The sequence below is a fragment of the Pieris brassicae genome, chromosome 8 (assembly GCF_905147105.1).
Source record: "Pieris brassicae chromosome 8, ilPieBrab1.1, whole genome shotgun sequence".
In the NCBI taxonomy this organism is placed as follows: domain Eukaryota; kingdom Metazoa; phylum Arthropoda; class Insecta; order Lepidoptera; family Pieridae; genus Pieris; species Pieris brassicae.
The window spans coordinates 17,902,315-17,914,724 of record NC_059672.1 but is presented as its reverse complement, the minus strand read 5'-3'; the positions used below and the strand labels follow the sequence as shown (position 1 = coordinate 17,914,724).

Below are 12,410 nucleotides of genomic sequence, written 5' to 3'. Positions count from 1 at the left end.
CAGAAAGACTTGATACTACTATAAACAGTCTATAATTAAACGCATTTAAGCCCACTAGCATATTTTGATTCAAAGCATAAACATTGCATCATAAGCAATCCTGGGTTTTAATTAAAATTTCAAAGGCATTTTCTACATCAAATAGATTTCTAAGGACTGACATACTACATCGAAGTCTATCTAAAAATCAAACAAAGACTTATATAAAATAACATTTTTTTAACATACTAATTAGTTTAATTAAAATAATCGTATTTTAATAAGAAAAAATAAAATTGGGTCTTTTAAACGAGTTTACGTGCCCTGTCACGAACATTACCAATTATTCATTAGAGCCAAAGAATTTGACCTTTTCGTTTATCAAATTGATAAATACGCACTCTGTTTAATGTATTGTCGCCTTTATAGACTAGTCGTACGATTTTATCGAGAAATGACAGATTGAAAATATGGTCAGTTGTATTTTTCGTAGTTTATAAATTGCGATACACATTTTTTCGGAAATTTTGGAATAATCTTAAGCGATGACTCTTAAACATCTTATATTAAAATCTTCCGAAACGTACTATTGCTAAAATAACAGTTAACACTTAATAATCTTCGAGTGCCGTGGTTTGAGCTCTAATATTCGTGTCGTATATGAGAAGCACTGAAATTGCTACAAAGCCTTACGTTGTTCAAATTTTCTTCTGTAATTGTTTTTGTAAAAATTATTATGGTTAAAATAATGTTTTTTTTTAACATTCTCGGATCCAACGTCAACTTAGGGTCCTTCAAGATAAGACCGTATCAATCCTAAACAGGCCGGCAATGCACTCGCGAGCCCTCTGGCATAGCAAGTGTTCATGGATAGCGGGCGGTATCACGTAACAACAGAGAGCCTCCTGTCCGTTGGCCCCCTTTTTATAAAACAAAATTAAAATCTTTCGTAAAATCTGTGGGTGACACGTGGATCACTAATGACTTCTCGCACCAGCTCAAAGCATTCGTCAAGCTGTGAATGATGTTTTTTAGTACATTAAGGTATTCACAGTTTAAAAATACTTTTTTTTACTCTAAGAAGCAGTACTACATTCTACAATCGCATAAAAACACACATACCATGTTATGAAACTTAATATTTGTTTACGTGAATCAGAAAGCCTTCAAGTTGTTTGTGTCCCATTGAAATTTGCGAAGAATACTTTATTCGCTGTTAGTAGTGGCCTTATTCTCGTATTCTAACAAAAATCAATAAATAAAATAGCGTCAAAATTAATTTTTATTTAATGATTGCTATGGTACTTTTTTAAAGTTGAATCTTATATGATAAATAAAAATTGAATCATAAAGAGTATTGACTCTCTCCTATTAAAGGGGACGCGATATGTCGGGACATTATTATTTTAAAATTCTATTCATAGTGGGATTTTTATGTAAACGAAATATAATCTTTAAAAAACTTTATTTTTTATTAGAAAAAATGTGTTCCTATTTAGAAAGTTAATATATACGAAAGAGATACACATAGACATCAGCCGTCACAATTTAGTCTACTAGGCTCATTCTGATATAGCTAATAACAGTAATGCAGTTAATAACAATTTAAAAATAATCATGCTATACGTATCGACAAATATACCGTCAATAGCTTGTCATATTGGTCGACTTCGAAAGCTCGAGTTGCGACTTTGAGTATCACCACGATTTCACGACAAACGCGAATAAGCCCACAGGTAGTGAGCTTATGCGGTTTCATCGCATGCAGGAAATTCGTATGAATCTGTCGGGTTCGTTTCATGTGTCGCTATTTTTTGCATTCCCACGCTCGTGATGAGGGGTTCAGACTGGCGTGATTGTTCATTACGTTTTTTATCCGCGTGAATGAAAATATTTTGACGGCTCTATCACGATATACGACACCTGTCAATATTCAACCGTGAAATTATATAAAACAAATGAAGATTCAGTTCAGCAGGCTCTTAATTCACAAAGTAAAAATAAATTGAATATTTCAAGAGATTTGCTGTATTGTTATTTAAACAAACACCTCAATTTCCGAATCGTGTTTCGATATTCACGTTTTTTTGCCATCGGTATCAAAACAAGACAGCTAATTGTCGTTCATTAAGTTATCTCTAATTACCACTGCTTTAAGTTAACAATTTAACGAAGCTTAGGGCAGTGACACCTTTAGGTCCTTTTTAACTTTTTAAAATCATTACTATAAAGCTTGGGTACGTAAGCTTTATAGTAATGATTTTAAAACGTTAACAAATGAAGGACTTTGTTTCTATAATATTGAAAATATCTCTCCACTAGATTGACTATAATGAATGAAATATCAGATTGCGTTCACTGAATGAAGGTAATTTTCTCAGAGAATCATAAAGAATTTTTGCAAAAAGTGATAATTAAATTACTTGAACGAAAATAAACAGATGGCTAACGGTGATTTATTACAGGTGAATAATCTTGTTTCATATTACAAAATCCGGTCTCGGCAAAATATTATTTAATTTACAAGGAAGATGAGTTATGGAGACACGAGAGCTATTTGAATATAACGCCTACGGGTAATTTCAGTATAACAAAATGGAAACTGAAATATTAATATGTACACATTCCTCTCGCTACGGATGAAAGAATACAATGCAAAAAGTCTGAATGACTAACATTTGCCGTCTGCCTTCTTTTAGGAGTATCCATATGTAATCTCATAATTGTCTCTATGGCATTGAAGGTAAGTAGTGCCATAGTAGTAAGAGCCTTGGACACCATGATCCCTATTGCTATGAGACTCCAGGTCATTTTTCTTGCCATGCCGAGTTAATCAAAATCATACGTCGCTCTGTTACCTCCGTCAATATTCCAGCCAACGAGTATCGGGTGACGATGGTCGGATGGGATATCCTCAATCTATTGGAAGACGGGCTTTCATATGGGATGCTATTTGTATGGACACAATAGCCCGTCTCATCTTCGAACAAAAACGCAGCCAGAGCCAGTTAAAAAATAATAAACGCCTAGGAAAAACTCTCATTATGTTTCCTCCAAATTAGATTTTGGTCTCTTTAGAGTAGAAAGTCAAGTGATATATTATGAAGGCATCTGGTAGCAGAGCAGAGCTGGTGCTGTCGCCTAACGAATAAGTACCACCATACAGCGAGGAAACCAGCATTCAAGATACCCTGCCACAGGGACCAAAATTTTTAAATATATTTTAGTTTTTGATTTAACCATTTTTATTAATTGTTATTATTACTACTGTTTAGACTAAGAATAATGTAAATAATCTATATTTGTGTATAATAATATATTTCATATGTAAAGAGTATTCAAATATCATATCTAGGAATTGGTCTTCGCCCGGCCGAGATACGGATATAAAACTCAATGGAGAGGGACTTTCGGGAGCTTCAAGTCATTGATTAACTTACGGCAGTACACCGTCAAAAGTGTAATCAGTTTTATGCAAAACTGTATACATTGAAGTACCGCAAGTGGGAACACGTTCCATTAATTTTTCAGCCTTGTCTGTGACTTAAACTACAGACATGAGGAGACAAGTATTTTTAAACTTACTAACAGAGTTCAAAAATAGAAAGTTCTGAATAAAAATCTTTAATAAAACTTGTATATAATTCAAATTCATAGTATCGAATCAAATTTATTCAAACAGTTCACTGCTTGGTACATTATGGAAGAAATTTTGAACTGCTTCGACAACCACTTTCAGAGCATCGTGGATGACGGGAGAGCCGACTTCCAGAATAATTTCATTTCCGCTCTCTTCTATCACTGGTTTTGCTGCTTGGGCTAAAAAAGAATATGATTTTTATTCGCACATTTATAGATCAGGTAAAAGTTTTGATTAGCCTTTCAAAATAGAAAACTTATCACACGATATTCAAAATAAATTGATGTAGTCTAATATCTCTTTCCGCTTGATTATTAGCATCTGTATTTTAGTTTTGAATGATAAATTCGATGTGTTGCTAACATTATTTATACAAAACAAGTTTAGATGTATTGACGTCTAAATACAATCTTTTTCTTTTTACGTGTCCCCAAACATTGTATACGATAAACATATATAATCAAAATGCAAAACAGAAAAAAAAATCTGAAGAAGATTAACACAAGCACAGCAGCTGTTAATAAATTGTCTGATAGTAAGTTCATAGTAGATAGTTTTCATAAACCACACTAAATATTAGTCTGTTTCATACAGCACAAGCATCTCTACTATGCCTCGATAAATAAAATTATAAATAATGTTGAGTACATTATTTGTTTAAGGGATGGTGTGGTACAATAAATTAAAAACATGATGAGACTACAGTTGGTAGGCCAAGTAGCCTATCTACTTAAAGTCTTGTGGAGGGTGCTGAGTAACCTTGTGTTCCTCAAGAACTCTTTTTTTGGTACAAAGGTATTTCTGAGGATAATTTCACTAGCTATACAAGTTACTCACCAAGTATTTCATTTCCATCAAATAGATTTTCGAATACGACTTTGCTTTTCCCTTTAATTTGATACGACATATCCCACTTCTTGATATCCCAATATTTAACGCCATTTTTCTCAGTATCAACAATGTCGAGAACAATACTGAACTCAGCGTTGTCTGAAAATACGTTGTTTGTTAGTGCTTAAAATGTATTTAAATTTCGTACTAAGTAATCCGAACAAGCAATGAAATCAGGACTTTCTGGTTTTAAAAGTTTAAAAACTAGCCGCGGAAACGGTTTCCTTAATATATTTATAAATATAACCTTCGCCTAAAGATCACGAACCAGAACTTTGTATGTTTGGTTATGATATTTTCTCTTGTTTATTCTGTTAACCATGTATTGTACTTTTATTATTATTGATAATTTTGGTCATATTCATTCTTTCAAATTTTTTGGAGCTGGATACTGAAGTTTAAAATTCTGCGTCAATATAAGCTCAACTAACATTATAGTATTACACTTACTAAGGGTAACATGAAGAGGACCTTTTCCTTCAATGGGCAGGATCAGCAATTGACCTTTCATTACATAGTTTCCTTCCAATTGACCCGAACACTCCAGTTTCAGAAATATTTTTGACTGAGCCTTATCGTATCTGAAATATAAATATAATTGATAATCTATTAGATCGCTTTCTTTAATGTGTTTTACAATACACAGTAATGATACAATAAAAACTTTGTGCAACATACTTTGACATTTGAAATGCCACAACTAAATTTAAATTTTGTGTACCCCTCCCACCATATCAACCCAAGTAGGGTTGAAATGGTGAAGACCAGAAACGGTTTGACCGAAACTCACCGAATCTCTGATTAACGAGCTACGTTCGTATAGGGCCGTACTGTGGAAAATGATAGAACAACAAAACATAATATTTTTATTGACGCACTTTTTAAAAGTTAATAAATAGTAGGTTTTATGACTATATTTTAGAAAATAACAATGTTATTTATAACAGGATAACAGGTCGTTTTATTTTTATTTTGCCTTCGTACCGTGGTATAATTTACACATTGTTTGAAACGTTTGTACTTAAGTATAAATTTTCAAAATTTGTTTTTTTAACAATAAATATTTTATGAAATAAACATTAGTAATCATACCTTTTTTATTGTTGTTTTATTATAAAACAATAAAAAGGAAACGTTTTGTTTACTATATTGTCGATAAGAAAATAAAATATAGGCTATTTCTTTAAACTGTATTTTTATCATTTATTCTTTACATACAAACTCTATTAAAAGTAAAACATCTGTTTATTTGAAGCCTTATTGCATACTCCATGCGTCTGAAAAAATTCAAACGTCTTTCTGGACAAATAATAAAGTTATCCTTCTTAAAGGACTAAGTACTTTAACTGTGATATCACTTTAATTTGTATAAATTCTTGTTATTTTTTACTGTCACATTAAAACCTGTATTATTTTATAAAGCATTGTATATCAGTGAGCCGAGCCTTGGTTATCTTATGAATAAAATTATACTCGTCAGTTTTAATTAAGAGACCAAAGAATTAATGCCATCTTACTTGACTTTTTTAGGAGTACAATCCTTCAACCCAGTGATGGTGTAGTCAGAAACAATGAGGTTCAAATTAGGTGAACTCGCGTCAGTTTTCTTTATAGTTATTGGATCCAAGGCTTTCACACCAAGTTCTGGGATTCCAGCTATAAAGCTTGGTATCGCAGCCTGCGCTGACTCTTTGGCGCATTTCGTATCACCTGCCTTGCACCTTTTAACGTAACCTGGAAATATTAATGCAACATAAGTCGCTATAACTAGCGACTTCTGGCTAGACTATGTTTTAAAAATATATTCGAAATATATGTATCCTAAAATAACTTTAGTAGATTTTGAGTTTATTCGTTACAAACATCAAAAACTTACCTCGTTAACTTATTAGTAGAGGGTTCGCAATGTTCACAGGTGGTGATAACTGACTAGTTTTGATTTTTTGATAAGGAAGTTATGTAAATTAGCATATAATATAGCGCAACAGCTTTGCACTGTTTGTGACACTACAATTATGTAATGATTAATATGAGAACCTAATTATGGTGAATACATACATAGTTACAAATCTATGATGGTACGATCAAGATTCGAATATTGTTAATAATGAGACAGGAGGCACACGAGCAGGTGGGTCGCTAAAATTTAAGTGTTCACTGCCCAGGGGCAACTGCATTACCTTTTGATTTGCTGGCATTTAAGGTAGTAACAGTTTAATAATAACTGCATTGGCAGTTGGTTAAAGTTGATGTCCTCGTCAAGTAGTGTCTTAAAAAGCACTCTGTCGTGGAACGCCACACGTCGTGGTGGAACAGGGGGAGTTTTGCAAAATTCAATATCGAGAATATGCTTCTCATTAGATAACTTAATCGAAATTACATTAATAAGATCTCAAGGTTGCCGATATTAAGTTCTGCCAATTATTAATTTTTGTATTGGTTTCATCATTCGCTACTAAGCAATAATTTTAAGTAATTAAGTATTGTTTCATTTTCTGAGAATAGAGTATGCTTTTTTTCTATTAGAATAATAATTACAAAATTAAACTCCGGCATGGTCTTTTACTTTGGAGGCCGAGATGATTTTTGGGTGCAATTCAGTGCTTTCAGATTAGTGATTAGCCACAGAATACCATATCAAGACAGATAACTTACTGATTAATTTATAACTTTTGTCATAATACATTATCTATCACCAATAACTGAAGGGAGCTAACTACTGCGGTGATCGGGATAGATAAAATATTATATGATAACTGGTACTATATATAAATATATAATAAATAATAATTATATATTATTACCATTACATAAGTCTCTTGATTGCTTTTGACCGTGCATCGCGTGACAGATTGATTTATAAAAACATTTAGTTTAATTATACCGGTAATTACTTAATTGAAGCAATGTAGCAGTTAAACCTCTAGTACTAATTATATCTAATTATATACCTTCTATATAACCATTGTATGTCCTACAGGGAAATAAATAATAATGATTGTATTTGTGTTGTTCTAGTTATTCATGAAGATATTACACGTTTGACATTTTAATTTATATAGGCGAAGATGGCAATAAAAACGTATACCTTCGTTCGTCTCATCTGGCTGTTTAATAATGACATTTATTGCTAAAAAAAATGATTGGTAAAATCGATATAAGTATAGCCTAGTTCCAATTTAGTTCCAGTTTTTTAACATACTTTTATAGAAAATTTGAACAGCACAATGTTATTACAGATTATTAAAGTTAGCTGTAATTTAAAGATATCCTGCAGAACGTCCTATTTGATCAGTTTCTAAGGTAACACAGTGTACCCTTATAGACATTTAAAATGATAATTTAAATAGAATGGCAGGTCTGAAATCAAGGGCATAGAACGTACGAGAAGAACTACCAGTGAATGATATTTTATTGAGTCGAATATACGGATTATTAGGATTGTTTTTTTAAGGAGAGATTCATTACCTAAAATTAAATTAAAAAAAAACATTACACCTATTTTTTTGTTGTTTTCTGAAACCTGTCTTATATGAAATAACTTTGTCCATTTTTAATTAAGTTAGAGTTTTATAAAGTTAGAGTTTAATAATTGAGCTACCCACAAATATACTAATATATTTTTATTACTGTACGATAAATAAGTAATCACGCATAATTCAATCAATACCCTTTAAGTAATTATAGATCGTAAAAATATAATTGGTATGTTAACAACAAACACTTTGTATAAAACTTTATTTTAAGTTTATTGCTTTATACACACTTTTGCCAAGGTTTGCAACAATAACTCTGAGTTATACAATCTTATAAACAAGATTTATGTAACTTGTATATTAAATAACAATATCCTTTTATCTGTTATGAAATAATATTTTAAATTCATGTGCATTCGATTTAAAATTACGGAATAATTTATGTTCTTCGATCATTCAGCAAAATTACATATGGAAATACCTCAAAATTTCCCTTTAAGTGTTTTAATTGATGAGAACAACTGAAACGTAAATATGTTTTTATCCTTCTATTTGATAACAAAAACAAATTAATTAAGTTTTGTTTTTGCCAAATATAACTTAGTATTACTTAAATAAATAAATAATTATCATTCTAAAATAATACTTTAAAAATACCTTATTGTTTGTAAATTTATATCCCTAAACAAATAGTGTTTCACATAAAAGCAGAAATAAAATATTAAACGCATATATTTTAATTGATATTAATGCGAAAAGAAACTAAACTTTGTATATAATATTGCTTATTCCATCCATTAAACTCTGTGGTCCTTGGTTAAGTACCAGGAACACATGAGTAACAACAAATCAATCATTGTTATTCCTGTTGAATTTATTTTGAATAAAAATAGTCGTCAAATAATTAAAAACATATACCTCCATGCACGAAGGCAGCACAGGCCAAAAGGATCACTAAATATTTTACCATATTGAAATTACTTGAAATAAATCCAGTGACTGCCTTTTCCTGACTGATGTATTTTAATACAATACCTGGCTTTTATAAACTGTAAGCGGAGTTTTTTTTTTTACAAAGAAATCAAGTTTTATACGCGAGACTAGTTTTGCCCGAAACTTTGACTATTTATTAAAATAATAAAAATGGTTTGCGTTCAAATAGGTACCTTTAAAATGGGTAAAGGCTAGTTTATTTCATTTATATGTAATTTATTTTACATTTAGTAACAATTGTAACAAAAACTGTACCTTTCAGGTCTGGATTTCAGATTTCTGTTTCTGGTCCTGATCATTACTTATAGGCAAGTAACAGAACAACCTTCTGTCATCGGCAACTATTTAGATCTAAAATTAAAATTTGATAACAAATGATGTGGAAAAAGTTATAACTGCATCTTATATTCCATAATAAACATATTTTTTTAAGGAATGCCGGGTTTCTCTTGATGTTTTCCTTCACCGTACGAACGATCCATAAATGCGCACATAGATAGAAAGTCCATTGGTGCACAGTGCATTGATCGAACCTACGACACCGGGGATGAGAGTCACATGCTGAAGCTACAAGGCCAAAACTGCTTTATGTTATAAATATAGTAATGTTTTTAAAATATTAAATATTTACCCATTTTTTAATCCTAAATAAATTTGCTTTTTTACGAATTACCATTGTAAAAACCAAAACCCAGTTGAGTTTTTTAGTTTTTTAATGTCAGACCGACGCGTTCTAGAACATTTATTATCTGTCTAAGTAACGACGTGGATCTGTAAATTAATAATTTTATTTTCAACTGGATATATTCTCTCTATAACAATACTAATTCGCCTATTTAGACGAGATATGAAATGAAATTAATAACTTTAAAATAATATAAATTTAACAAATAATTCTATGGTAAACAATGGGTACGCTCTTTTCTTGGAGGACCCTAAAACTCATAAAACAAATTATCCGTGTAATATATATATATATGTGTGTGTGTATGTGTGTGTGTAAACACTATTTTTGTAATAATTTCTGTGTCCAAAAATTTGGCATAACTGGTTGCCTGAATGCGGCAGCAAACTTATCTTTTATTAAGTATAAAGAAATATTGTTACTATGGAACGGAAACCTTTATGCATACAATTGAATACATTAAACAAAATCTGGGATAAAAAATTAATAACTTTAAATGTTAAGTTTTTTATCACTACGAGACTTGTTACTAAATTATTACCTAATTAATGCTAATTTATTGAGATTCAATGACTTTTATAATTCATACAGATGGATAAATAAAATTTTGATAAATGCTTAAGTACTCCATGGCTTTAACCACCTAAAGGTTTCGTGTAACTATAATTGGAGTCATTGACAACTCGAACGCATAGACTCAATACAATTATTGTAAATTCTATCAGGGATATATCAAAAGTGCCCAATACCGACTAGAACAGATCGAGGTCATGGAAGTGAATCAAGCAGAAGAGGTATGTCAGGGCCTTAGTAAGTGGAGTTCCGTGGTCTCTACCTATCCATTCGGGAACGATTCGTGGATGTATAAATGTATAGATTTGTAATAAAAGCATTTATTACAAATGTTTGTGAAATTTATATGATTATTATGTGACTACTGTAGCTCTACTGTACTAGAACTATAAGACTGTTTACGTTAAGTAACGTGGACCTTCGCCTTTGTTATTCACCTTATTTTATCGATATCTCCAAGCTGACCGTCCGCGCTCACCTTGTATTGTATATTACTTAGTATATTCAGAATAATAATTTAAGCTCAGCCAAATGGGAATTTTTTGTGCATTTTTGAATGTTTTTTTGCTTGTGTGCCAGCATTTTACGTTCTTCTTCATTTTTGAAATTAAGAACCTCTCACAGATTTTAGTACTAAAAAAAAACGATCAGGCGTATATTTTCTGGACTTGCATACTGGCGAGACATTCTTTCGAAAACAACTAATTGATGATTCTGAGCAGTATTTGTAGTTTTTCAATCTTAATAAATCCGTATAAATAGCCAAAACTAGCACTCAACAAATCTTTGTATTGCTCTGGAAGGCAACTATCTATATTGGTAATCAAATGAAATTCTATCAAAACAAAGGTTGTTTCTACTCAAGCCTTCGAACTTTACACCCACATTTACAGTAAGTATATATAGATAGACAAGTGTAATGCATAGTAAGTGTGAATTTTTGATCAATTCTATAAAATAGAACATAGAATAGGAATAATGTAAGCGCAAAAACATTGATTGAAAATTGCTTAGATTTGAGATGTAACGTAAATCAAGTGGCTTTAATTCAATAACGTTTTCTGAGTTAACATGATCTTAAGACCAGACCAATTACGTTGTAAGGCATTAATCTATACCATCAATATCAATTTTCTATTATTAAAAACATATTATAACCAACTGGTTTTATAAAACAAATCATAGTTGTGAATTTATATATGAGTAGGACTCTTAACTTTTTTTTATAGAACATGGATACTCTCAAAGGTTTCGCGACTGCGTTGCCGGCCTTTTTTAAAATTGGTACGCCCTTTTCTTGAAGGACCCTAAGTCGAACTGGTTCGGAAATAATTCCACATAGTTCCGCGGCAAAAACTGCCTTATAAATTCGTATTCGTATTGTATATTAAATGGAATTTCGTATTCTGCCACGATGTCCGATGATGAAACTCAGCTGCAGTATTAATCCAAACACTCTGTTACGCAACGCCAAGGGATCAAGACGTTCGGAGAGGGATTGGTCGTCAACGATTCGAACCAAATTTGCCATGCGGTGCCAAATTTTCGCTTTATACAGTTGGAAGTGGTGGCCCGGAAGGAAGTACCGTCTTGATGAGCACACCATGTTCTTTTGAGGCTAATTGAGCCTTTATGTCCAAGTGACCGCGAAACTGAACGTCGATGATAAACACCAAATATGTCACTGAGGTCAACAGAAGGTCTTACAAAGATAGACCATGAAAGACCATCCACATCTGGTATTTGCGTAATTGCGGGAACAATTTGTGTGAGGTCAGGTGTAGTGGCAAGCGTGGAGTCTGTTGCCTCTCTGATACGGTTTTGGCATTACCGCTATGGGGGCTATAGAGGCACGCGTAGAAACGCGTGTTCAAGGCAGTCTACGCGCAGCTTGGGTGTTATAGGTCCGTTCCTTCATGCGTCCTGAGGTGACGAGAACTTTCTTGTCGTACTCCCACAAAGGGTTTCTCAATTACTACCCCGGATAGGATAGGCAGGAAGTATCAGAGTGAGGTGAGTCTCAGTAAGGAAGAATAAGGCCGGCTGCACACTTTCTAGATGAAAGTGAACCGCGTTGAGGTTACATAAATTTTTCGCTTGTCCCGAGATCGAAACCTGTCACACGATTTTAAGTTTTTCAGCACAGTTTTGCGAGTTTTGTGGTGTGCGTCCA

At 32.2% G+C, this 12,410-nt stretch overlaps 1 protein-coding gene across 1 annotated transcript; it reads right to left on the bottom strand.

Moving 5' to 3' along the window:
• Window positions 1-3,586: 3,586 nt before the first annotated feature.
• LOC123713638 lies at window positions 3,587-9,013 on the bottom strand. Its single transcript, XM_045667396.1, has 5 exons — window positions 8,905-9,013; window positions 6,028-6,244; window positions 4,961-5,091; window positions 4,457-4,609; window positions 3,587-3,798 (listed from the first exon to the last, which is right to left on the bottom strand). Exons 1-5 carry the CDS (start codon window positions 8,954-8,956, stop codon window positions 3,650-3,652), a joined length of 702 nt encoding a protein of 233 aa, XP_045523352.1. The 5' UTR covers window positions 8,957-9,013; the 3' UTR covers window positions 3,587-3,649.
• Window positions 9,014-12,410: the final 3,397 nt, after the last annotated feature.

Excerpts from the sequence above, each read along its gene's own strand:
- LOC123713638 (XM_045667396.1), bottom strand. The coding sequence starts at position 8,956 with ATGGTAAAATATTTAGTGATCCTTTTGGCCTGTGCTGCCTTCGTGCAT. Across the intron at positions 6,245-8,904 it reads TGCTGCCTTCGTGCATGGAG|GTTACGTTAAAAGGTGCAAG; the intron begins GTATATGTTTTT and ends TAATATTTCCAG. Across the intron at positions 4,610-4,960 it reads TCCTCTTCATGTTACCCTTA|ACAACGCTGAGTTCAGTATT; the intron begins GTAAGTGTAATA and ends ACGTATTTTCAG.